Source organism: Hylobates moloch, unplaced genomic scaffold, assembly GCF_009828535.3.
Source record: "Hylobates moloch isolate HMO894 unplaced genomic scaffold, HMol_V3 SCAFFOLD_6, whole genome shotgun sequence".
NCBI lineage: Eukaryota > Metazoa > Chordata > Mammalia > Primates > Hylobatidae > Hylobates > Hylobates moloch.
Window position 1 is genome coordinate 71,783,167 of NW_026652281.1, and position 25,740 is coordinate 71,808,906.

The 25,740-nt window shown below is 41.3% G+C and overlaps 2 protein-coding genes across 10 annotated transcripts in view; both read left to right on the forward strand.

The window, feature by feature from the left end:
- CCP110 (centriolar coiled-coil protein 110) overlaps nucleotides 1-15,691 on the forward strand; it is a 30,822-nt gene extending 15,131 nt beyond the window's left edge. For 2 of the 8 annotated variants that reach the window (XM_058440785.1, XM_032157018.2), the window contains 11 exons: nucleotides 2,684-2,814; nucleotides 3,909-4,086; nucleotides 4,636-4,775; nucleotides 4,892-5,008; nucleotides 6,812-6,913; nucleotides 7,109-7,225; nucleotides 8,122-8,195; nucleotides 8,712-8,774; nucleotides 10,244-10,303; nucleotides 10,804-10,889; nucleotides 13,488-15,691. In XM_058440785.1, the coding sequence (XP_058296768.1) occupies nucleotides 2,684-2,814; nucleotides 3,909-4,086; nucleotides 4,636-4,775; nucleotides 4,892-5,008; nucleotides 6,812-6,913; nucleotides 7,109-7,225; nucleotides 8,122-8,195; nucleotides 8,712-8,774; nucleotides 10,244-10,303; nucleotides 10,804-10,889; nucleotides 13,488-13,540 (1,121 nt within the window). In that variant the 3' untranslated portion in view covers nucleotides 13,541-15,691. The remainder of the gene's footprint in view (nucleotides 1-2,683; nucleotides 2,815-3,908; nucleotides 4,087-4,635; nucleotides 4,776-4,891; nucleotides 5,009-6,811; nucleotides 6,914-7,108; nucleotides 7,226-8,121; nucleotides 8,196-8,711; nucleotides 8,775-10,243; nucleotides 10,304-10,803; nucleotides 10,890-13,487) is intronic. The other 6 variants (XM_032157022.2, XM_032157021.2, XM_032157024.2 and 3 more) reach the window with 4 other exon arrangements.
- Nucleotides 15,692-18,012: 2,321 nt separating this feature from the next.
- Nucleotides 18,013-25,740, forward strand: part of VPS35L (VPS35 endosomal protein sorting factor like) — a 158,644-nt gene continuing 150,916 nt past the window's right edge. For both annotated transcript variants that reach the window (XM_032157026.2, XM_032157025.2), the window contains exon 1: nucleotides 18,013-18,092. In XM_032157026.2, coding sequence (XP_032012917.1) covers nucleotides 18,025-18,092 — 68 coding nt within the window. In that variant the 5' untranslated portion in view covers nucleotides 18,013-18,024. The remainder of the gene's footprint in view (nucleotides 18,093-25,740) is intronic.

The following is a 25,740-nucleotide window of genomic DNA, read 5'->3' on the forward strand; positions in this document are numbered from 1 at the left end:
GGCGTGACCCATGGCACCCAGCCAGGATTTTCTTTTTTGAGACAGTCTGACACTGTTGCCCAGGCTGGAGTGCAGTGGCACAACCTTGGCTAACTGCAACCTCCACCTCCCGGTCCAGGCAATTCTCATGCCTCAGCCTTCTGAGTAGCTGGGATTACAGGCATGAGCCACCATGCCTGGATGGATCTTCTTATTTAAATGATGAAGCTTTCATAGTCCACTTGGTATTATTGAGAATATTAATAATTGGAGGAAACAGTTCTTTTTTTTTTTTTTTGGAGACAGTCTTGCTCTGTCGCCAGGCTGCAGTGCAATGGCGGGTTCTCACCTCATTGCAACCTCTGCTTCCTGGGTTCAATTGATTTTTGTGCCTCAGCCTCCAGGGTAGCTGGGATTACAGGTGCGTACCACCTGGCCCGGCTAATTTTTATATTTTTAGTAGAGATGTGGTTTCGCCATGTTGGCCAGGCTGCTCTCAAGCTCCTGGCCTCAAGCGATCCACCTGCCTCAGCCTCCCAAAGTGCTGGAATTACAGGCGTGAGCCACTGCACCCAGCCCCAAACAGTCTTGCCTGAAACATCACTCACAGTTTTAATTCACTGTATTGCTATGAGGTCTTTCTTTTGGACTATAGTTTCTAATGTTTATTTCAATTTGCTTTTTCATTTGTAGTACGAGCTTCATGTAATTGGCCCTTCAGTAAACACTTTAACATCAAATTATTAGACAAAGTATCAGAAATAAGGCTCTGAGTAGGTGGTTCAAGAATGGTTCTTTAGGCTGGCACGGTTGCTCACGCCTGTAATCCCAGCACTTTGGGAGGCCGAGGTGGGTGGATCACTTGAGGTCAGGAGTTCGAGACCAACCTGACAAACATGGAGAAACCCCGTCTCTACTAAAAATACAAAAATTAGCTGGGCGTAATTGTGCACGTCTTTAATCCCAGCTACTTGGGAGGCTGAGGCAGGAGAATTGGATGAACCCAGGAGGCAGAGGTTGCAGTGAGCCGAGACTGCACCATTGTACTCCAGCCTGGGTGACAGAGCCAGATTCCGTCTCAAAATAATAATAATAATAATAATAAAGGTTCTTAATAAAAATTATTATTTCAGTTTTTTTCTGTTGTATCCATTAACAGCAATTTATTAAAGCACGTTTTTCTCCTTCATTACCCCTTACTTTGTTGTCATGGTTGATAATTCTTTATTACTGATACAGAAGACATACAAATCAAGTAAATTAAGCTCTTAGGGCTTATGGGAAATACAGGGTTGGGTCAGACTGCTTAAAACCTGTGCAACTTTATTTTTTTTTTAATTTTTTTTTTTGAGACAGGGTCTTGCTCTGTCACCCAGGCTGGATTGCTGTGGTGCGATCTCAGTTCACCGCAGGCCTGGGTTCAAGCGATTCTCTTGCCTCAGCCTTCCAAGTAGCTGAGATTTACAGGCATGCGCCACCACGCCCAGCTAACTGTTACATTTTTTGTGGAGACAGGGTTTCACCATGTTGGCCAGGCTGGTCTTGAACTCCTAGGCTCAAGTGATTAGCCCTCCTTGGCCTCCCAAAGTGCTGGGATTACAGGTTTGAGCCACCAGCGCTGGCCCATCCTGTGCAACTTTATAAGAGCTCTAATAAAAACAACCACTGTTACCTGGGGAGCCAACTTGGATCCTCCAAGTAGACAGCATAGCAAGGTAAGAGGCTGCCTCAGTGAATATCAGGAGTACATAAGACCAACAGAGTGGAAATTTCTTTTTTTTTTTTTTGAGATGGAGTTTCACTCTTGTTGCCCAGGCTGGAGTGCAATGGTGCGATCTCAGCTCACTGCAACCTCTGCCTCCCAGGTTCAAGCGATTCTCCTGCCTCAGCCTCCCAAGTAGCTGAGATTACAGGCATGTACTTGTATTTTTTTAGTAGAGATCGGGTTTCACCATGTTGGTCATGCTGGCCTTGAATTCCTGACCTCAATTGATCCACCTGCCTTGGCCTCCCAAAGTACTGGGATTACAGACATGAGCCACCACACCTGGCCCATACTTGGTATTTGTACATTTCAACATATCTTACCACATTCTATTTAGGAAGCTTGTATTGTCATGATGTTTTCTCTTAGTTAGTAACTAAAATATCTGGAATTTTAATGTCCAGTCCTTTTTGAAACGTCAAGCTGAGAAAGCTTTATACCATCAAGGAAACACTTTCTTTGAAAATCAAAACAAGGCAAAACTACAAGCTACAATACCAGAGATCCTGGAGGACAAGTGTCAAAAAAACAAATGGTGGTAGGATGCAGTGGAGGACCACATCTGAAAGTTAACTAAGTAGAGTCAGGAGAATCTTGTCTGAATATATAGTCCTGGGTCTGTCATTTCAGATCAGGATGGGATCTGCTGAATGAGTGGGTAAAAGTAATGCAATACAGGTCTTACTTTATTGAGTAGCATGAAATAAAAGGAGTGGAAAAAGGAGTGGAAAAGGTGATGCAATACAGGTCTTACTTTATTGAGTAGCATGAAATAAAAGGAGTGTGGTTCGAAGTAGAGACCTAGCTATATCTTGATTGTATTATGTCAGATCCAGGAATACTCTCTTGTCAGAAGGATAATTTAAATTGATGGTATAAAATATCAGACATTAGACTTGTGGTGAATTTTCTAAATTGAGGAAACATGTTTCTTTTCAGAAAGCGAGGAGTTACTAAAAAGCAAGATGTTAGCTTTTGAAGAAATGCGGAAGAGACTAGAAGAACAGCACGCCCAGCAGTTATCACTACTCATAGCTGAGCAGGAAAGGGAACAAGAAAGACTGCAAAAGGTGAGGAATGTGGAGGGAGATACAACTGGTAAGTGAAATTTAGCCAAGGATACGTATGAATTTTGGTCATGTATAGAATACTTGTAATTTTTTCCTCCATATATCTTAAGGTAAGGGAGTCATTTTGATATGTGAATGGTATTTTTTGTCAAAATATGAAGTTTGATATTTAGATCCTTATCTAAAAGTAATTGCATAATTTATCGAGAATATTTTATTGAATCCTTGATTTAAAGCTTAATATTTTAAAAAGGTATTTTATAAATAGGTGCTAAAGTACACATTCCACAGGAGTTATATCATAAAAATGACACTTGTGCTGGGCGTGGTATCATGAGCCTGTAGTCCCAGCTATGCAGGAGGCTGAGGTGGGAGGATTGCTTGAGCCCAGAAATTCAAGGCTGCAGTGAGCTATGATTTCGCCTTTGTGTAGCCACTGCACTCCAGCCTGGGCAACAGAGGGAGACCCTGTCTCTATAAAAAGAAAAAAAAAGAACGACACTTGTTATAATATTATAATTAATAATTTATACATTATCACATATTAAAATAAATTATAGCCTGGGCGTGGTGGCTCACGCCTGTAATCCCAGCACTTTGGGAGGCTGAGGTGGGTGGATCACCTGAGGTCAGGAGTTTGAGACCAGCCTGGCCAACATATAGTGAAATCCCATCTCTACTAAAAAATACAAAATAGTGGTGCACACCTGTAGTCCCAGCTACTTGGGAAACTGAGGCAGGACAATCACTTGAACCCGCGAGGTGGAGATTGCAGTGAACCGAGATCGTGCCACTGCACTCCAGCCTGGGGGACAGAGCGAGATTCTGTTTCCTGAAACAAGAAAGAGAAGAGAGAGAGAAGGGGAGAGAGAGAGAGAGAGAGAAAGGAAGGAAGGAAGGAAAAGAAAAAAGAAAAGAAGAAAAAGGAGGGAGGGAAGGGAGAAGGAAGGAAGGAAGGATAATTTGAGGAAGAAAAACTTGAAATAAATAATAATTGCTGGTAATTACATGTACTTTTGGCTAAGCCTAAAATGATATCATTTTGGGACATAATTAAAAGGTTTAGCATGTTACAATAAACTGTTCATGTATAGGAAATAGAAGAGCAGGAGAAAATGTTAAAACAGAAGAAGGCAATGACAGCAGAAGCCTCTGAGTTGGACATTAACAATGCAGTGGAATTAGAATGGAGAAAAATAAGTGACTCTAGTTTGCTGGAAACAATGCTGTCTCAAGCGGACTCACTCCATACTTCAAATTCAAATAGTTCTGGTAAATATTTAAAAATCCTTTTACATTTGGGAAAATGATCCTACAGTAAGATATTTATTTGGCAGACTGTAAGATTGTATCTCCTGTTTTCAAATGATTCCATGTCCAACCCTCTTTGCCAGCTGCTTAGTAACCAGTGAAAAATGACATGATAGGAGATCAAAGACTTGTGAGAAGATGTTTGTGAGCAAAGATTACTTTTGCTAGGAAAAGATCAGGAAATTTGGCTCAGAGCCCAGTCTGATCATTCATGCAGCAGGTAATATACTTCAAGTGAATGCTCTCTCCTGAGTGATCTTGAATTACCTCGAATTCCCTAGTCCCTTTAAATAGCTTATCTTCATATCTCAATTATCCTGAGATGCTGTTTGTGTTGAAAAGATCCATCTGGTATGTAAGCTTTAAAGTCCATAAATATTTTAAGTCAGCAGGTGGGTCAGTTTTGGAGGCAGTTGTTATTCTTAATGAGTGTCACAAGTGTTTATTGGGATGTTCTTCGTATTCTAATTATATGACATCAAGCATAATACTATATGTATGTTTCTCTAGGTTTCACAAATTCTGCCCTGCAATATAGCTTTGTTTCTGCAAACGAAGCACCATTCTACCTCTGGGGATCATCAACTAGTGGCTTGACCAAACTCTCAGTAACAAGGCCTTTTGGAAGAGCCAAAACTAGATGGTCTCAAGTGAGTAAACTTAATGATACATGCCATCTATCTATTTATCTTTTCTTAAGAGCTATATTATCTTAGACTGTATAAATGAACACCAATAAACATTGTGTCTGTCTTCTTTCTCCTAGGTTTTTAGTCCAGAAATACAAGCAAAATTTAACAAAATAACTGCGGTGGCAAAAGGATTTCTTACTCGTAGACTTATGCAGACAGATAAGCTGAAGCAACTTCGACAAACTGTAAAAGTAAGATTCCTGTAAATCATTTGTATTTCACTTCTGTCTTAGTTTCTATCAATCTTATGATAGCTGAGCTAACAGAGTAGTTCAGAACTTAAACGCTTTTTAGTCATTGTAATCTAGGCAGTTTTAGAAGTCTGAGTGTTTGTTTTGGGAAGTCAGGGACCCCAAACGGAGGGACCAGCTGGAGCCGCAGCAGAGGAATATAAATTGTGAAGATTTCATTTTAATGTGGACATATATCAGTTCCCAAATACTTTTATAATTTCTTATGCCTGTCTTCAATCACTGAACATAAATTGTGAAGATTTCATTTTAATATAGACATTTATCAGTTCCCAAAATTAATACTTTTATAATTTCTTATGCCTGTCTTTAATCTCTTAATCCTGTTATCTTCATAAGCTGAGGATGTACATCACCTCAGGACCAGTATTGTGTTAACTCTACAAATTGATTGCAAAACATGTGTTTTTGAACAATATGAAATCAGTGCAACTTGAAAAAGAACAGAATAACAGCGATTTTCAGGGAACAAGGGAAGACAACCATAAGGTCTGACTGCCTGCGAGGTCGGGCGAAATAGAGCCATATTTTTCTTCTTGCAGAGAGCCTATAAGCGGACGTGCAAGTAGGGATGATATTGCTAAATTCTTTTCCCAGCAAGGAATATTAATAATTAATAACCTGGGGAAGGAATGCATTCCTGGGGGGAGGTATGTAAACGGCCGCTCTGGGAGTGTCTGTCTTATGTGGTTGAGATAAGGACTGAAATATGCCCTGGTCTCCTGCAGTACCCTCAGGCTTACTAGGATTGGGAAACTCCACCCTGGTAAATTTGTGGTCGGACCAGTTCTCTGCTCTCGAACCCTGTTTCCTTTTATTTAAGATGTTTATCAAGACAATACGTGCACAGCTGAACATAGACCCTTATCAGTAGTTCTGATTTTGCCCTTGTCCTGTTTCCTCAGAAGCATGTGATCTTTGTTCTCCTTTTTGCCCTTTGAAGCATGTGATCTTTGTGACCTACTCCCTGTTCTTGCACCCCCTCCCCTTTTGAAGTCCTTAATAAAACTTGCTGGCTTTAAGGCTCAGGTGGGCATCACGGTCTTACCGATATGTGATGTCACCCCCGGAGGCCCAGCAGTAAAATTCCTCTCTTTGTACTCTTTCTTTTTATTTCTCATCCGGCTGACACTTATGAAAAATAGAAAGAATCTATGTTGAAATATTGGGGGCTGGTTCCCCCAATAATTGTTAATCTTTCTTAGATAATATTATGAATAACATGTAAATGAAGCAGTTTGTGTGTTTTTGACTTGCTTGAAAGTGAGTGCTGTTTGACTTCTAATAAGTAATAGTTTTATTTATGTTCTTAGTACAGTTGGTCCTCTATCTCTGGGTTCCACATCTGTGGATTCAACCAACCATGGATCAAAAATAATTCAGAAAAAACAAATGATGGTTGTGTCTGTACTGAACATGTACAGATTTTTTTTTCCTTGTCATTATTTCCTAAACAATATAACAACTATTTACATAGCATGTACATTTATTAGGTATTTTAACTAATCTAGAGATGATTTAAAGTATATGGGAATGTGCTTAGGTTATATGCAGATAACTATTTTATATAAGGGACTCCAGCATCCTTGGATTTTGGTATCTGAGGGATTCCTGGAACCAGACCCCCATAGATACTGAGCAAAGACTGTAATTTTGGATTGACTGAGAAAAAAAAAAAAGGAAACTCCAGTGATCACAAATCTTTCTAGAAAAATGTTTTTGAAGGAGCATTTCTTTTTTCAGGATACTATGGAATTCATAAGAAGTTTTCAGTCAGAAGCACCGTTAAAGAGAGGCATTGTTTCAGCTCAAGATGCTTCACTTCAGGAAAGAGTGTTAGCTCAGGTAAATACATGGATCCTGAAGGCTTTTAAGACATGGACATATTATATTTCTCCTTTTTAATTTAATCACTGAAAATAGGTTTCAATGAAAACTATTTTAATCTTTTTCTATAAATAAGTGTACATGGTATATAGTATTCCTGAACTCTAACCTCATCTTTTAAATGTATACAATATTTTCTTCTTTTGTGCCTAGTTGCGAGCTGCCCTGTATGGTATTCATGACATATTCTTTGTAATGGATACAGCTGAAAGAATGTCTATTCTACATCATGATCGAGAAGTTCGCAAAGAGAAAATGCTCAGGCAAATGGTATGTTATATGATTTCTAATGAATAGAGTTCTTCTGGGTTTAGGGTAATTGATACTAAATGTCAGTTTTGGTTGACTTCAGCACCCTTCTGATAATTCTTAAGCACAGGTAATTCCTGGAATTACTAGCAACATTTAAATCTGTAGACAGATTTAAAAGAATTACATCATTTAAGAATTACATATTGTTGGCCGGGCGCGGTGGCTCACGCTTGTAATCCCAGCACTTTGGGAGGCCGAGGCGGGCGGATCATGAGGTCAGGAGATCGAGACCACGGTGAAACCCCGTCTCTACTAAAAATACAAAAAAATTAGCCGGGCGTAGTGGCGGGCGCCTGTAGTCCCAGCTACTCGGAGAGGCTGAGGCAGGAGAATGGCGTGAACCCGGGAGGCGGAGCTTGCAGTGAGCCGAGACTGCGCCACTGCACTCCAGCCTGGGCGACAGAGCAAGACTCCGTCTCAAAAAAAAAAAAAAGAATTACATATTGTTTTCTGATTGGATTTTAGAGTTGAAGCTTTGAATGTTTTGCTCAGATGGCTTATACAATCTATCAGCTGCTCCTAATTGAATTTCCTTGAATTCAATTATAACGTGGGTTTTGCTTTTTTTGAAATCTGAGTTAGAAAACAGGCTCCAAGTTAATTTGAAGTATATCAGAGTTTGTGATTTGAATCAATTATCTTAGTGTGATTGGCAAGCAAGCAAAATTTACATAATTCTAATTATTTAATTCTTAGAATTAGACTGATTCAAAAATACAAAACAAGATGATTTAACTAAATTAAAAATCTTAGTAGAGAGAAGCTTTGCCAGGCAATTTGGGATCATTCTGTATTATAATATAGTGGTATTAATTGGTTCCAGTAGGGTTTGACATTACTTTTGTATATTAAAGGATAAAATGAAAAGTCCACGAGTGGCTCTTTCAGCTGCAACACAGAAGTCTCTTGATAGGAAGAAATACATGAAGTAAGTTTTTTGTATCATGTCATGTTAGTTATCAAACCAATTAATTTTAGTCATCTGTTGGTCTATTTGCATAAATTTAGAAATAAAGAAGAGTTAATTTTTCTGCAGTTGAGCTGATAGAAATCCCCTTTATATAAAGAAATTTATTAAAATCAGGTGCTAAAATCTCATTTCATCTTAGATGAATTTATTTACTAAATTTGACAACATTCAACTCATATAACTGATAGCTGATCAATCTTAAAAACAGTTAATCTTTATATTCAGTGGCTAAATATATTCCTTTTCTGATGTCCTAAAGGTTTCTTGGGAATAAAGACTTAATGGGAAAAATATCTTAATAACTTTAAAAAAATTCTTCGTTCTTGAATGCAGTCTTTAATATGCTTAGTACAGGTCTTCCAGTAGTACACTAGCTTCTAAATGATGATGTTTCTGTCATCCTGTATTACATTTGTAAGCATGTTTTCTTCCCTTCTCTAAATACATTATGTCCTTATTTTTATATCGTGTTAGAGCTGCTGAAATGGGAATGCCAAATAAGAAATTTCTGGTTAAACAAAATCCTTCTGAAACAAGGTGAGAAAAATCACTTAATGAGAGGCTTTTTGTTTTTTATAGAAAAAAAAAATTGGCTGGGCACGGTGGCTCACGCCTGTAATCCCAGCACTTTGGGAGGCCAAGACAGATGGATCACCTGAGGTCGGGAGTTTGAGACCAGCCTGACCAACATGGAAAACCCCATCTCAACTAAAAATACAAAATTAGCTGGGCGTGGTGGCACATGCCTGTAATCCCAGCTACTCAAGAGGCCGAGGCAGGAGAATCACTTGAACCCAGGAGGCAGAGGTTGCAGTGAGCCAAGATTGCGCCATTGCACTCCAGCCTGGGCAACAAGAGTGAAACTCTATCTCAAAAAAAAAAAAAAAAATTAAAACATTAAAATTTAAATCCCAAACTTCATTTTTGTTGACTTTGTTCTACTTGACATCAGTAGAACACTTTTTGCTGAATTGGGTCGGGGGTGGTCCTCAGGCTCAAGATTCATACCAATACCTGGCCATATACCTGGTCACATGTCAGACCAGATGTGCCTGGAGCTTTTGTAGGACATGCTATCTGTGGTAGAAATTTTGAGCGTGATATGTCTTGAGTTCAGTTACACAGTCCAGAGGATCTTTGATACTTATTTAAAAACCTCAGAAAGCTAACTTAAGCTGGGCTGGGAGCAGTGGCTCATGCCTGTTATCCTAGCACTCTGGGAGGGTGAGGCGGGTGGATCACGAGGTCAGGAGTTCAAGACCAGCCTGGCCAAGATGGTGAAACCCTGTCTCTACTAAAAATACAAAAATAAATGATACAAAAAGCTGGGTGTGATGGCGCATGCCTGTAATCTCAGCTACTCAGGAGGCTGAGGCAGGAGAATTGCTTAGGGAGGCGGAGGTTGCAGTGAGCCAAGACTGCACCACTGTACTCCATCCTGGGCGACAGAGCAAGACTCCGTCTCAAAAAAAAGCTAACTTAAGATGGGCACAGTGGCATGCTCCTATGGTCCCAGGTACTCAGGAGGCTGAGGCAGGAGGATAGCTTAAGCCCAGAAATTCAAACCAGTATGGGTAACATAGTAAGACCCATCTCAAAAAAATAAATAAATAAAAAATAAAGAAAACTAAAAAGCGAGCTTTAATATTTCTGACCTGTTTTTTACTCCTGTAAAATGAGAGCTATACTTTCTTCTCTCACTGGTTTGAAGGGAAAAGTTAGCTTTTGTAAAGCATATGTATAAGAAAATTATCTAAAAGCACAAGGGTTAGTCTATATGTTGGACATTCTTTGCTGATAAAAACCTAAGGTTTGGACTCTTAGCAAAATATAAGTATCATATTAATATGCTTTAGTCGATTTGCTCTGCTTTGTGGTAATATATAGGCCATATTATTGCATAGTTGACCTTTACCTTATGGTCATCATCTTTCATCCGTTGAAAGAAAATGGGAAAAAATGGAGTTTAACCTTTTAAATTAATTTTTTATTTAATTTGTCAACAGAGTCCTTCAGCCAAACCAAGGACAGAATGCACCTGGTCATAGGCTACTTAGTAGACAAGGGTAAGAATGCCACACACGGGTATTGAAAACTACGGAAACCAAGATTAGATTTGAGAGGGAAAAATAAATCTAGTGTTCTTTATGTAAAGGATAATGGTTTTTCAGTGGGATTTTTTTTCTTTATAGCATTGGGAAAGATATTTTAAAGTTTTGTCTTCAAATGTAACCCTCTTGGTGTACTGTTGTGTATTCTTATTACTGTCTTATGTTGGCATGTTTTTACTTTTCATTTCATACCATTTTACTCATAAAGTATTTTAAATAGCCATATAGTAAGTTCAGCATCACCGAAGTGATTCTCCAACAGAGTATGACTCATGCTTATAGTCTCCTGCTGAAGCCAGAGTTTAGCTTTCCTTACTGTGCGCATGCATGAGACTTCAGTTCTTTTCAAGCTTATTTGTGCTTTGGACAGTTGATGCAATGTGATTGCTTTCTTTGAATTTTGAACATTTAGACCTTAATGCCAGTGACTTATTAATTTTTTTATATTCAATTAGAACCCCTAAGACAACAGTGAAGGGGGTTGTGCAAAATAGACAGAAGCCTTCACAGAGCAGAGTGCCTAACAGAGTGCCTGTTTCAGGTTTGTAGAAAATAAATTCCTGAAGCCCATTCAATAGAAGGAAGTGCACAAGCTGCCCCATAACTCAGGCCACGGAAGTGGAATAGATTGTCTTTCCTTGCCACCATAATTTTGGCATATTCACAGTCATCTTATTAGTGTTCTTTGGTCTTTGCATTGTATGGCAGTCAGGAAGTCTTAGTAACTAAGTGTGATTCCAGTCTTCATTTCTATAATATTTCTATGGAAAGCACTATGTATTTTTCATCCAGAAAAAATTGTAGAATTTGCCATGCTTAATTCAGAAAACCTTTTTATTTAATGAATAAAAGATAATGATCATCTCTGGTGCTAAGTCTGTGCATTGTCTGTTCAGCTTGGGGAAGTGTATCTGCACATAAGGGGATAAAACTTTCTCCCTCGGACTGTAAGATCACAAGTGAATATGCCAGTGGGAGGAGGGCTTCATATTTTGCTCAGTCCAAAGCTTGAGCTAAATCTCTCCTTATGTTCATTATTTGAGGATTAAGAGCTAAACTAAACACTGTATTTTAAAATTCTGTTTATGGTGGCAAGAAGACAAACTCATTCTTGAGCTAATTCAAAGCTCTTAACCAAATGCTTTAATATTTTTTAGGTATCTTTGTTAAGACACTTTGATTAAGCTCACTTAAAAATTATGTGATCCATTTAAAAATGCCTTCCAAATGTTGTGCTTTAACTATACTGCTTTCTAGACATTTACAAGAAACCTAAATTAATTACCAGGCATTGAAGATTAAACCTTTAATCAATTTTAATCTTTCCATTAATATACAATTAGGCAAATTTTAGAGCTTTTATTACTAAGCGATTTCCTTCAAATTAGGAGGGAACAAGCTATTGATTGTAACTTTGAAATGATGGCTGACCTTTTGTATGTAGGTAGTGAATGTAATTCATAGTGTCACACATATATAGGATAATTTAAAAGGTCATCTTTGGAAATCATTGTGAGTGACAGTTAATGGAATTGTCTTAAAGGATTACATAGCTGAAGATACTGTTTACTCCAGAGGCAGTCAGAATAAGCTAGTTTGAAAGATAACCATTTGAAAGGACTCAGACCAAACACCAGACCTGTGGAATTTTAAGACATTTTCTGTTTTTCTCATGTTAGTATTCTATATTGCACTGAAACTTAGCAAGTTGGAAAATCATTGAGGAATTAGTATTGTTTTGCCTGATATCAATTTGCCACAGTGACTACTCTCCATGTTCTTTTCTCATGCATTTCATCTCCACTATTTGTCACTTGTGAACTTATAAGCAAAATAGCAAGTACTGTTTTTATTCAGCAATACTCAACAGTATAAAGGATGTATGGTCAGTCATTGAAGTTAGTAACATACAATGAAGTTCATTATTTTGAACTATTGAGATTTAATTGCATTGCAACATAATTATTAATACAAATGAACTTAACCCTTGAATTAATATGTATCTAAACAAGTACAAAAGTCTGTTGCTGTTGTTTTCTAAAGATTTACTTATACATGAGTGCATATTTAGACAATTGAAAGAAACTAAATAATTGTATTCTTTTTTTTTTTTTTTTGAGACAGAGTCTCGTTCTGTTTCCCAGGCTGGAGTACATTGGTGTGATCTTGGCTCACTGCAATCTCCACCTCCTGGGTTCAAGCCATTCTCCTGCCTCAGCCTCCCGAGTAGCTGGAATTACAGGCGCATGCCACCATGCCCACCTAATTTCTTGTATTTTTAGTAGAGATGGGGTTTTACCATATTGGCCAGGCTAGTCTCGAACGCCCGACCTCAGGTGATCCGCCCACCTCGGCCTCCCAGAGCTCTGGGATTACAGGTGTAAGCCACCGCGTCCAGCCAGAATTGTATTCTTTTATATAAACTGAGAGTTTGGGATATTGGCTGGTTAAAATACTAACTATGAATCTGAACACAGGAATCCACTGTCACTCTTGAAAAGATTACTCTTTCCTGCTTAGAGTTTTAATGGTCTGAATTATGTTTTAAACAAATTTGAAATTATGTTTTGATTTGCTCTAAATGGAGGCAAATCCTTTGTTAAGCAATAGAAAACTAACTTTTGTTATGATAGAATATCATACTCTTAGACTGAAGTAGAATTCTAAAATGTTAAAGTATGCTGCAAAGCATTTAGTTATTTATAGTTTTACAAACCTAAATTGCAATGTCTGATGTTATCGTAAGTGATCTTTGACTTACAGTTTTAAAACACATTTCTTCATTTGATGTTTTGTGCTTGACTAGAGTTTATATAGTGAAATTCAGAAACCACTAATCAAAGCAGAGTAGGAGGTGGTCATGCAAAATGGTTAAGTAAAATAACACATCACGTGGAACTGGGTTATCAGAGTTCTTACTTCTAGCTCTGTTCCTTAGGCAAGTGCTCTCCTATGCCTCAGTTTAATTACCCTTAAAATGGTCATAACAATTTCTACCTCAGGATGATTCATATAAGGATTAAATATGATAATGTATATTGCCTAGCTCAGTGTTTGTTCCAGAGTAAAAACTCATTAAATTGTATCATTATCGAAAACCTCCCATTGAGAAGTAATACTAGTTTTGCTCTATTTTTAGGAGTATATGCAGGAAAAATCCAAAGAAAGCGGCCAAATGTTGCGACAATTTAAGAAGACAACATTCATTAGGATAAAACGGGGGGAAGGATTATTATTCATGTTATTTTCCCTGCCCAAGACTTTATTTAACCCTGGACTCCGTTTACACAGACAAAGTGACATCAGAAGGCTGAACACTTATCTGGATCATTTGGTCAGTTTGGTAATTCCTGCTCCATGCCCCTATTTTCCTCTTAATAGTAAGTTTGGGTGAAGACAAATTAGTGTTTAGTAATTGCATCATCTCTGTGCTTACCTATACAAACATAAGTTTATTTTATATGCCCAGATGTCTACAGAGACCCTTTTTGTAAACATCAAGGACATTTGGGTTTACTTTTACAGAATATTGAAAAGATAAGACAAATTATAAATAAGTTCTAAAACAAATTTAATTCATCTCTGCATAGTGATTTTTGAATTTGATTCAAAAGGAAATTATTGCAGAAGAATGCCTTTCCCTCATTTTATAACTTTAAAAACTTGGATTAACTGCTCAATGTCCACATTCTTTAACTTACAGTATAACGATGTAGCCAATTGTGGTCCACTAAAATCTACAGAAGTTAATGTGGGTCACCATTTTGGTCAGAAGCATACATTCCGGTCAACAACTAGTTGTCTTACAGAAATGTTAGGCTTCATGTATGTTACCCCAGTACTGTTAGAAACATTTGTACTAGGTTATAAGATCTTTCTGTGACAGGTAACAAATATGGGGAAGACAGCACAATCTTCTTGAATGTAGCTCTTGGGAATGCATTATTACATCCATTTCTGTAACATAATAATATGTTGCATGCAGTTATATTTTCTATTTAGTCTGTATATTTTGTTCTTCATAGTCTTTTTTCTAGCATGCTTGATTTAGGAGAGAATAAAGGGCTATATAATAATAAATCCAGATTTCAGGATAAGAATATTGCCTGGTTAAAATTCTGCATTGCTTAAAGACACCCATGTTTAAGATTTTTCATCACTAACATATCCATTAAAAGTATCAACTGGCCGGGCAGGGTGGCTCACGCCTGTAATCCCAACACTTTGGGAGGCCAAGGCGGGTGGATCACCTGAGGTCAGGAGTTTGAGACCAGCCTGACCAAACATGGCGAAACCCCATCTGTACTGAAAATACAAAAATTAGGCATGGTGGTACATGCCTGTAGTTCCAGCTACTTGGGAGGCTGAGACAGGAGAATTGCTTGAACCTGGGAGGCAGAGGTTGCAGTGAGCCGAGATGTGCCATTGCACTCCAGCCTGGTTAACAGAGCGAGACACTGTTTCAAAAAAAAAAAAAAGTATCAACTAACAAATGTTACCAAGAAAACATGACTTCATGAGGGAGAATGTCACTATTAATTTATCATACCATTTCCAAAAAGGGCTTTGTGCTTTTCACATAAAATTGGGACAATGTATATTTAATCTAATTTAAATTTTAAAGAGATACTGGTATTTTGAAAATGCAGCCTATATATATTCTTAATATCCTTTTAAGAATATGGAGATGAAGATTGTTTTCTCCAATTTTCTGTGCCATTTTAAATTTAACTTTGACATACAGCTATAGACAGAAATAATAAGCCACCCTGGGTGTAAACTTGATTTTCTTTATTCAGATGTATCATGTATTGAATGAGTGAACCAGAAAATTAGAAGATGGTCAAAAAAAGTCCAAGTTACCAATTTTTTAAAATTTATAGGCAAAGTATAAAATTGTCTTAATATGATAAACTGTGCTTTATCATTCTGAAAACTCAGGATACAGCTTATTCATAGCATGTGGGTCTCTCCAGTAAGAAAGATGCTAAAAGTTTTGTGCACTTTTTGTGTGTGTAATGCAAATTAGTTAAAACAAATAGTATGTTTTGGAGAAAGTTAAAACTAGCTTTAGAGTAAGGATGAGAAACTTGAGTGTGTTTTTAATTTAAAGATAAAAGCGTGTGTTTTACACATTCTTTTTTGGTGTTCATAGCTTTTTCTTATACAAGTGCCAGACACTGTTTGTGCTTTTGATGGATTTTTATTTATATACATTTTTTTGCTTATTTTTACTTTGAGTGGAATGTTCATTAATGTAAATTGTATTTATTTTTATATTTTTATTTTCACTAGTTTTGCTTCTAGGCAAAAAGCAAAATAAACTTTTCATCTTAAAGAAAATCTAGTTTGATTGTTTTTATTTACCAGGGGAAGGACTATTAAGAAATAGGCCAGGCATGGTGGCTCATGCCTGTAATTCCAGCACTTTGGGAGGCCAAGGTGGGTGGATCATGAGATCGGGAGTTTGAGACCAGCCTGGCCTAACATGGTGAAACCCCATATCTACTAAAAATACAAAATTAGCTGGGTGTAGTGATGCATGCCTGTAGTTCCAGCTACTTGGGAGGCTGAAGCAGGAGAATCACCTGAGCCTGGGATGGGGAGGCTACAGTGAGCCGAGATTGTGCCACTGCACTGCAGCCTGGGTGACAGAGCAAGACTCCATCTCAAAACAAAACAAAAAAGAAATAGATATTAGCCAGGCATGGCGGTTCACATCTGTAGTCCTAGGTAATCTGGAGGCTGAGGCAGGAGGATCACTTGAGCCCAGGAGTTACAGGCCGCAGTGAGCTATAATCGCACCACTGCACTCCAGCCTGAATGAGACTTTGTCTCCAAAACAAAAAAGAAAAAAAGAAACATAGTGAAAAGTATTTGGCCAAAACAAATATTGTATATAATGATTCTTTACAATTACAAGTTCCATGAAAGATATATCTCATTATTTAACATGTCCCCTGGGCCAGGTGTGGTGCCTCACGCCTGTAATCCCAACACTTTGGGAGGCCAAGGCGGGAGGATCACCTGAGGTCGGGAGTTTGAGACCAGCCTGGCCAACATGGTGAATCCCCGTCTCTACTAAAAGTTGGACTTTTCGGAAGGTAAAACTCAAGTCTGGAAATGTCTTACTAAGAGATAGAAGCCTGCTAAGGGAAGGAGAGGGAGAAAAGAGAATGCGAAGGTTGAAGCTCATATCAAAGCTGTTAATTTGTACAACTTTAAGAATCCTCCTTTTGTTACTGCCTAATCATGTAGTGTGAGCCTAGGAAAAGGCTCTTCACCTTGACCTCTTACTGAGATGTTGCATGTGATAACATGCACGGCTGTATGGGAAGAGCTCCTTGCTTTCCCGTGGCCACCCTTTAACCCTTGTTCACTTCCAGTGTTGGGAATAGTAGGTATGACTGGAAATACTTTCCTACTCATACTGAGCTGAACACTGGGGGGCCCGTTCCGGAGATGATCCTTTTCCCTGTCATAGGTCACCATCCCATGAACAACCACAGACCACCACCCCCGAAGGAGAAGTAAGAGTTATAAAAACATTGAATGCTTTCTCTCTAAGGGACCATAATGGATATCTAAGGGAAGTTATAAAAGTAATACTTTTAAAAAAAATTTTTTTTGAGACGGAGTTTCGCTCTTGTAGCCCAGGCTGGAGTGCAGTGGCGCAATCTCGGCTCACTGCAACCTCTGCCTCCCGGGTTGGAGCAATTCTCCTGCTTCAGCCTCCCGAGTAGCTGGGATTACAGGCGCCCGCCACCATGCCCAACTAGTTTTTGTATTTTTTAGTAGAGACGGGGTTTCACCATGTTGGCCAGGCTGGTCCCGAACTCCTGACATCAGGTGACCCACCCGCCTCGGCCTCCCAAAGTTCTGGGATTATAGGCCTGAGCCACCGCTCCCGGCCTAAAATAATTTTTAAAAACGTTCTGTGGTCGAAATGGATATCCACCTTCCTAGAAACACTGCTTTGCCAAGTTGGACGAAATGCGAACCCTGATTTCTCCACGTGCATTAGCTGTAGTCAATCATATTGGATCTAAGGCAGCCCTTGGTTGCTAGTCGTGGGAAGGGCATTCTGCAAGTGCCTAAAACCGCCCGCAAAGCAGTGGGTAAAGCAGCGGCCTAGAGGGGGCATGGCTGACCCACGCCAAACAGCGCATTAGCCGCAAAACCAGGTGCTGGCCGAACCTCAGTTTGCGTCTTCGCTCCGCCGCCTTCTGGGGTCCTTTCTGCCTCTAGAGGACGCGGGTGGGCTAAGCAGCAGTCATGCCCTTTACCATCATGACGCCCGCAGGCGGGACCACCCGGCACTGTAGACAGCTGCCCTTTACAATCATGGCTCATAGAAACTCTACGGCACTGTGGCCGTGGCCGACGTTGCTCCTCAGAAGCATGGCGCCGGCGGAAGTTGTAACCCGGGCTATCCAGAGCGGGCAGCTGCCCCTCACAAGCATGGCGTCTGCTGAAAATGAAGCCTGTGCTGTGCGGAGCGTCGCCTGACCCTCACAAGCATGGCGTCTGCTGAAAATGAAGCCTGTGCTGTGCGGAGCGTCGCCTGACCCTCACAAGCATGGCGTCTGCAGAACGTGCAGTGCGGACTCTGCGGGGCGGGCAGGTGCCCTTCACAAACATGGCGGCCGGGCGGTGCGGGGCGTGGCGGGGTCTGGATGGGAAGCCGAGCAGACGGCCCCAGAACAAGCGGTCATGTGACTGGGAAGATGGCCGTCTTTCCTTGGTAAGGAAGCAGCGGCGGGTGGGCTTTGGGGAGGAGCTGTCCTTAGTTGTGATGGGGTCGGCCTGGGTCTGAGAGTGTGAATTCCTCTCTTGCGGGTTCTGGTGGTCGACCGCCCACCCCCAAGTTGTCTTGACCGTAGAATCCCTGGCCGCTACCGCGGTCCAGCGGAGCAATCTGAAGCCAGACTGGCGGGTTCTTGGTTCTCTCCCCGTCTGCTGCCTCTCTGCGCCTTCCACGGGCCCCTGTCCTTTCATTCCCTAAAGAAAACTTGAGTTTCCAGGCTTCCGCGTCCCCAGAAGTTGGCCCGGGTTCTGGGGTCGCTGGATGAGGGTAATGGTGGACTCAGCTCTTAAGTCTGGACAAGTCGGGAGATCGGCTGTTGGTCAGTTTCCTGAGCTCCTCTGTTCACCTGGAGACTTGCTTTTCTCATCTGTAAAACGGCCACCATTCATCCTACCCTAAGCACAGCCCTCAGACTTATCCCTTGGCCTCAAGGAGCTGACAGTATAATGGGGCAGACACACAGTAGAGGGATGTCCAAAGAGGGCATTCGGATGAGGCACCAAGAAGGGAGTGATTATCCCCACCAGGGGGCTAGGGGAAGGCTAGAGAGGAAGAGTTAAATTGGGTCTTGGAGGATGAATAGGAGTTCACCATAGGGGAGGGCGTGGCTTGTGCCTGGTTGGCAGGCCCATAGGTCCCTTGTGGTTGGAGTAGCTAGGAGTGAGTGACTGAAGCTTCAGGGTTCAGCAGGTGGTATGTGTGTGAGTGAAGAACTTGAGGAAGTTGTGTTGTTGATGATAGTGGGATTTGGGGACGGGGAATCTCTCTTGCATCTCAGAAAGCGAGATAATTTACTTTCTCTTCAAATGATGTGAAGTAGCTTAGATTAAATGAGCAAATGAAAGACCTTAGAAATAATCAGGTACAACCTTATGCTTTTGAGCTTGATAAACAGTTCATTTTGTCTTATTCCTTTCATTTGCCCAACACTTAAGAGACTGCTTCCTTGACACGCTACATCAGCATTGAATGCCTCTGAGCACTTCCACCCCTTGAGGTTTTTTTTTTTTTTTTTCAGTTAATAGTCATGCTGGCTGGGTACAGTGGCTCACGCCTGTAATCCCAGCACTTTGGGAGGCCGAGGCTGGCGGATCACCTGAGGTCAGAGGTTCGAGACCAGTCTGGCCAACATGGCGAAACCTAATCTCTACTAAAAATACAAAAATTAGCTGGGCTAAATTAGTGGTGGCACACACTTGTAATCCCAGCTACTTGGGAGGGTGAAGCAGGAGAGTCGCTTGAACCTGGGAGGCGGAAGTTGCAGTGAACGGAGATCATGCCACTGCAGTCCAGCCTGGGCAACAGCGTGGGACTCTGTCTCAAAAAAATAATAATAATAAATTAAAAAGTCATGCTGGCTTGACCAAAAAGCTAACCAAAAACATGAGAAACATTTGACTTCAGTGGATTTATCTGGAGTTTGCAGTCAGAAAATCCAGGAAGATGCTGTCTTAATCTCTGCATCCCAGTACATTTTTACCTTTGGAATTTTAATTTTATATTACAAGCAGGCAAACAGGTGCCGTAACGCTTTTAGTGTTTAGGGTCTCTATAGTTCCTAATCTGGCCGTGCTCTAAACATTTTGTTGTTGTTTTTGTTGAGACGGAGTCTCGCCCAGGCTTGAGTGCAGTGGCGTGATCTTGGCTCACCGCAACCTCCACCTCCCGGTTCAAGTGATTCTTCGCCTCACTCTCCCGAGTAGCTGGAATTACAGGTGACGCTACCACGCCAGGCTAATTTTTGTATTTTTAGTAGAGACGGTGTTTCACCATGTTGGCCAGGCTGGTCTCGAACTCCTGACCTTAAGTGATCTGCCCACCTCGGGTTCCCAAAGTGCTGGGATTACAGGCGTGAGCTACTGCACCTGGCCCGTGCTCTGAACATTTCCTTTTGAAGTATGCATTCATCTTTCAGTTTCCCTAATAGACTTCCTGCTCCTTAAAAGTTAAAAGAACTGGCTGGGTGCGGTCACTCATGCCTGTAATCCCAGCGCTTTGGGAGGCCGAGGCGGGCGGACCACCTGAGGTCAGGAGTTCCAAGACCAGCCTGCCCAACATGGTGAAAGCCCATCTCTACAAAAATACAAAAAGTAGCCGGGCATGACGGCAGGTTCCTGTAATCCCAGCTACTTGGGAGGCTGAAGTGGGAGAATCGCTTGATCCCGGGAGAATCACTTGATCCCAGGAGGCGGAGGTTGCAGTGAGCCAAGATTGTGCCATTGCACTCCAGCCTGAGCTACTAAGCGAGACCCCGTCTCAAAAAAAAAAAAAAAAAGTAAAAGGGACTGAGTTTTGTCCATCTTTGTATGTAGAGCCTAGAACATGATGGTGAGTGCTGAATAATATTTATGAATGAATGAGGAAACTGAGGAGGACTGCAGAGGAGAAACGAGTTTCTGTCATTAAATTTACATTTATCAAGTCCTTATTTTCTGTCAGACATCACTCGTAAAGTGTATAACGTGTAACGTCATTAGGTTCTTATAACAACCCCATGTTTCGGAGGAAGAAATAGAGGCAGAGAGATGAAGCAGTTTACTTAAATTAGCCCCACAAGGGATAGCTGAGGTTTGGAAGCCAGAGGCTATGATAGTAATCATCCTCACCAGCTGGACTTCAAATCTATATCCTGGGCTGAGGTTTCTGGCTTGGGGGGTTCCCCAAATCCCACTGCCTTGTCATGGGTCTCCCCAGGAATGCCTCTTTTTACCCACAGTTTTTGCTATCCCTGCTATATTTTGGCCTGGCTAGGAGATGAGATGTCCTGTATGCCCTAGATCACATTTTCCATTTAATCCTGTGGTTATAGCACACTTGGAAATACCACCCTTTGGGCCGGGCAAGGTGGCTCATGCCTCTAATCCCAGCACTTTGGGAGGCCGAGGCCAGTGGATCACTTGATGTCTGGAGTTCAAGACCCGCCTGACCAACATAGTGAAACCCTGTCTCTACTAGAAAAAAAAAAAATTCCTCAGGCGTGGTGACGGGTGCCTGTAGTCCCAGCTACTCCGGAGGCTGAGGCAGGAGAATTGCTTGAACCCAGGAGGCAGAGGTTGCAGTGAGCTGAGATCGCGCCACTGCACTGCAGCCTGGATGACACAGTGAGACTCCGTCTCAAAAAAAAAAACAAAACAAAAAACAAAACAGTCCTTGGAGTCAGAATCTCTACATCATTTTAAGAGTTTTTTTATGTGTAGCGGTGAGGGGGGCTGGGTAATATTGTGATTATGGAAGAAAAAGCTGTGTGGTCTGATTATGTGATTAGTAACCAAAAACTTATTTGAGAATTAAAATATTTGAGCAAAGCAGTTAGTGGATTTCGGTGTTTCCAGTATAAGGAGATTAATTTGGTTAATCATAGTGAGATTTCTGTGTATCCATATTATCAGAGGTAAATAATTTAAAAATAGGCTGTTGTCAACCTTTAATGTGCATATAAACCACCTGAGGATTTAGTTAAAATGCAGATTCTGATTCTGTAGGCCTGGAGTATTTTAGCCCGCCCAGGTGGTGTCATTGCTGGTGATCTGTGAACCACACTTTGAATAGCCAAGGACTAAGCCCAGCCAATAGTGGAGGTGTGAAATGGTGGCCTTTTTTCCTGTGGCAGGTGCCAGTGATCCCGACAAGCCCTTTACATTGCTGGGGGTTGGAATTATGGGGAATTTTTACCAGTTTATATCAACTGTGTTAGCAAAAAGAAAAGGAATGATTTTTGACAAAATGCCCACAAGAGGTCGCTGTTAGCCTTACCAAAGACCCAGAGATAAAAGAAAATGCTTTAAAATCTCAGACTTAGGGATCAGAGAGCAAATTTGAGGAAATCATCAAAGAAGTGGTAGAAAATCAAAATATGATGGTTTACTGTGGGCTTTCAGAAGGAAAAAAAATTTTTTTTAAGATTTATTTCCACAAGCAATATATATATTATATATATTTTTTGAGATGTAGTCTCTCCTGCCACGATCTTGGCTCACTGCAACCTCCACCTCCCGGGTTCAAGCAGTTCTTGTGCCTCAGCCTCCCGAGCATCTGGGATTACAGGTGTGTGTGACCATGCCTGGCTAATTTTTTTGTGTTTCTAGTAGAAACGGGTTTTGCCATGTTGGCCAGGCTGGTCTCGAACTCCTGACCTCAGGTGATCCACCCACCTTGGCCTCCCAAAGTGCTCGGTAAATTACAGGCATGAGCCACCGCGCCCGGCCCAGAAGCAGTATTTTTTCACTACCATCCCCCTTTTTAAAAAAAATAAAATTCGTTCCAAAACTTGGGTCTTTTAAGGGAAATAGACATATGCTTAAATTTTAAAGTTCTCAGCATGACTTATAGATAATCTATGGAACTACTGAATCTGTTTCTATTGCTGCTCTCACTTTCGACAAGTTTCCAACATTCTAACAGCCTCAGCTTCTTCATCTGAAAAATCAGCGTAGTACCTACCTTACTGGGTTGATTAAATGAGGAAACAGAGGTAAAGGCTGGCCCAGAGCCTGGTATACAGTAAGTGCATAATAAATGAGAACAGTTATTTGATTGTTGCATATGACGTCATATTTCTGGTTCGATCTAGCATTTGCTCAGCTGTTGATTGTTAGTAATTCTAATAGGGACAGAAAACACATTTGGAACAGACTTTCCTGTCACATTAAATTTTCTACTTTGTTAAATGAACCTTTCAACATTCTACTTTTCTTGACAACAGATAAAATTAAGAGTCATTTGAGGCTGGGCGTGGTGGATCACACCTATAATCCCAGCACTTTGGGAGGCCAAGGTGGGTGGTTCACTTGAGGTCTGGAGTTCTAGACCAGCCTGGCCAAAATGGTAAAAGCCCGTCTCTACCAAAAATACAAAAATTAGCAAGGCGTGGTGATGCACAACTGTAATCCCAGTCACTTGGGAGGCTGAGGCAGGAGAATTGCGTGAATCCAGGAGGCAGAGGTTGCAGTGAGCCGAGATCATGCCACTGCACTCCATCCTGGGGGAAAAAGCAAGACTGTGTCTCAAAAAAAGGAAAAAAAAGTGATTTGAAAAGAGGAAAATTATACTTTGATGTTTTAAACTCCATCTTGACTGTTGATGACTCTTATTCAAATTTATCCTTTGTGGTTTTTTTTTTTTTTAATAAATCGAGGATTGCCTGATAGCATCCTTGATGGGATGGGAGTTTGGAGGAATATTTCATAGGTGATTTCTATTGCAATCTTTTGGAAGATGAAGATAGTGTATATTTTGTAAATATGACCCCAGAGCGACTAGGCAAATTATCGTGAAAGGGATTTTCCCTTAAAAAAAAATAAAAGTAGGGGCCAGGTGCGGTGGCTCACACCTGTAATCCCAGCACTTTGGGAAGCTGAGGCGGGCAGATCACGAGGTCGGGAGATCGAGACCATCCTGGCTAACACAGTGAAACCCCCGTCTCTACTAAAAATACAAAAAAATTAGCCAGGCGTGGTGGCGGGCGCCTGTAGTCCCAGCTACTCGGGAGGCTGAGGCAGGAGAATGGCGTGAACCTGGGAGGCGGAGCTTGCACTGAGCGGAGATCGCACCACTGCACTCCAGCCTGGGCGAGAGAGTGAGACTCTGCCTCAAAAAATAAAAGTAGAACTGGCTCATTATTGTCAACCAGCCTTTCTCCTCCTTTCCTACACTCAAAGCCGAGTTCATTTAGAAAGGATAGAAATGAAATGACATGGGAGCTCAATTCGTTTGTGCTGGCTTGGGTTTCTGGGTTAATGGAGGATATTGGGTAAAGCTGACTAGTTGCACGGCACAATTAGATCTGGGGTGCTGGTATTTCATACAAAGGTTAATGAAGTTGGGAATCTAAATGGGAGCAGAAGGTGGGGCGGGGGGATGAATTTAAGGGACTGTGCTCTTTGAGGTTCCTCTTTCCCTAAAGTGGGTTGGAGGAGACAAGAATTGTCCCATGTGCCCAGAAAAGCTGTTTTTCTGGGATGTGATATTTTACAAATGCGAAGTGCATATGTCTTTTGTTAAAGAAAAACTATTGGCCGGGCTCAGTGTCTCACGTTTCTAATCCCAGCAGTTTGGGAGACTGAGGCAGGCGGATCACCTGAGGTCAGGAGTTCGGGACCAGCTTGGCCAACATGGTGAAACCCCGTTTCTAATAAAAAATACAAAAATTAGCCAGGTGTAGGGGTGTGCCTATGGTCCCAGCTACTCAGGAGGCTGAGGCAGGAGGATGGCTTAAACCTGAGATGTGGAGGTTGCAGTGAGCTGAGATCGCACCACTGCACTCCAGCGAGACTCTTATGTCAAACAAAAACAAAAACAAAACAAAACAAAAATATTATTCATGGTGCTTGTTAAAGGAAACGAGACAGGCTTTATTCCGGGGGGCTACTATAGTGGGGTTTTGCAATAGGGGACAGAGATTGGCCTCAGCTCCTAATGCAACAAGGAATAGTGGGAATTTATAGCCAAGTGTGGGTAGAAGAAGAATTTGATCAGATATTGAGGGCAACTGGATATGGAGGGGGATTCTGGCTCAATCAGCTTGACAGAATTCTTGCTAAAACTGGGCAGTGCAAAAACAAACGTGGAAACCCAATAGCTGAGCACTAGCTGGGGAGAACTCAGAGGAACCTGCCCAGAGTTTGGTCAAGGAGAGACTTTGTCACTTTCTTTTTTTTTTTTTTTTTTTTTTTTGAGACGGAGTCTCGCTCTGTCGCCCAGGCTGGAGTGCAGTGGCGCGCTCTCGGCTCACTGCAAGCTCCGCCTCCCGGGTTCACGCCATTCTCCTGCCTCAGCCTCCCGAGTAGCTGGGACTACAGGCGCCTGCCACTACGCCCGGCTAATTTTTTTATATTTTTAGTAGAGACGGGGTTTCACCATGGTCTCGATCTCCTGACCTCGTGATCCACCCGCCTCGGCCTCCCAAAGTGCTGGGATTACAAGCGTGAGCCACCGCGCCCGGCCGACTTTGTCACTTTCTGTACTGGCTGAGATGTTCTCCTGCTTGGAGAGTCAATGGAGGAGATGAGAAAGGGGTCAAACGGGTTAACTTGTCTACGACTTTGTGGCCCTGACGTTCTATGACTATGGTAGCTTTTAAAATTATATGTGGATACACACATTGCATAAACAATTTGGTTAAGTATGTGAGTTAAAAAAATTTTTTAACTATAACCTATGAAATTAAATTCTCAGATCTTTGTAATAGAGATTAAGAAATGTAAGACAATCATTTAAAAACATTTTCTGCCTTCCCCCTGCTCCCGTATTCCTCTCCTTCAGATTTTTTTCTTTTTAAGAGAGAGACTCATTCTGTTGCCCAGGCTGGAGTGCAGTGGTGCGATTATAGCTCACCGCAGTTTTGAGCTCCTGGATTCAAGCGATCCTTCCACCTCAGCCTCTAGAATAGCTGGGACTACAGGCACACACCACCACACCCAGCAAATTTATTTATTTATTTTGTAGACATGGGGTTTCGCCATGTTGCCCAGGCTGGTTTCAAACTCCTGGGCTCAAGCAGTCCATCATCTGTACCTCCCAAAGTGCTGGGATTATAGGTGTGAGCCACCATGCCCGGTGGAGAATTTCTTAAAAGGAAAACGGATAC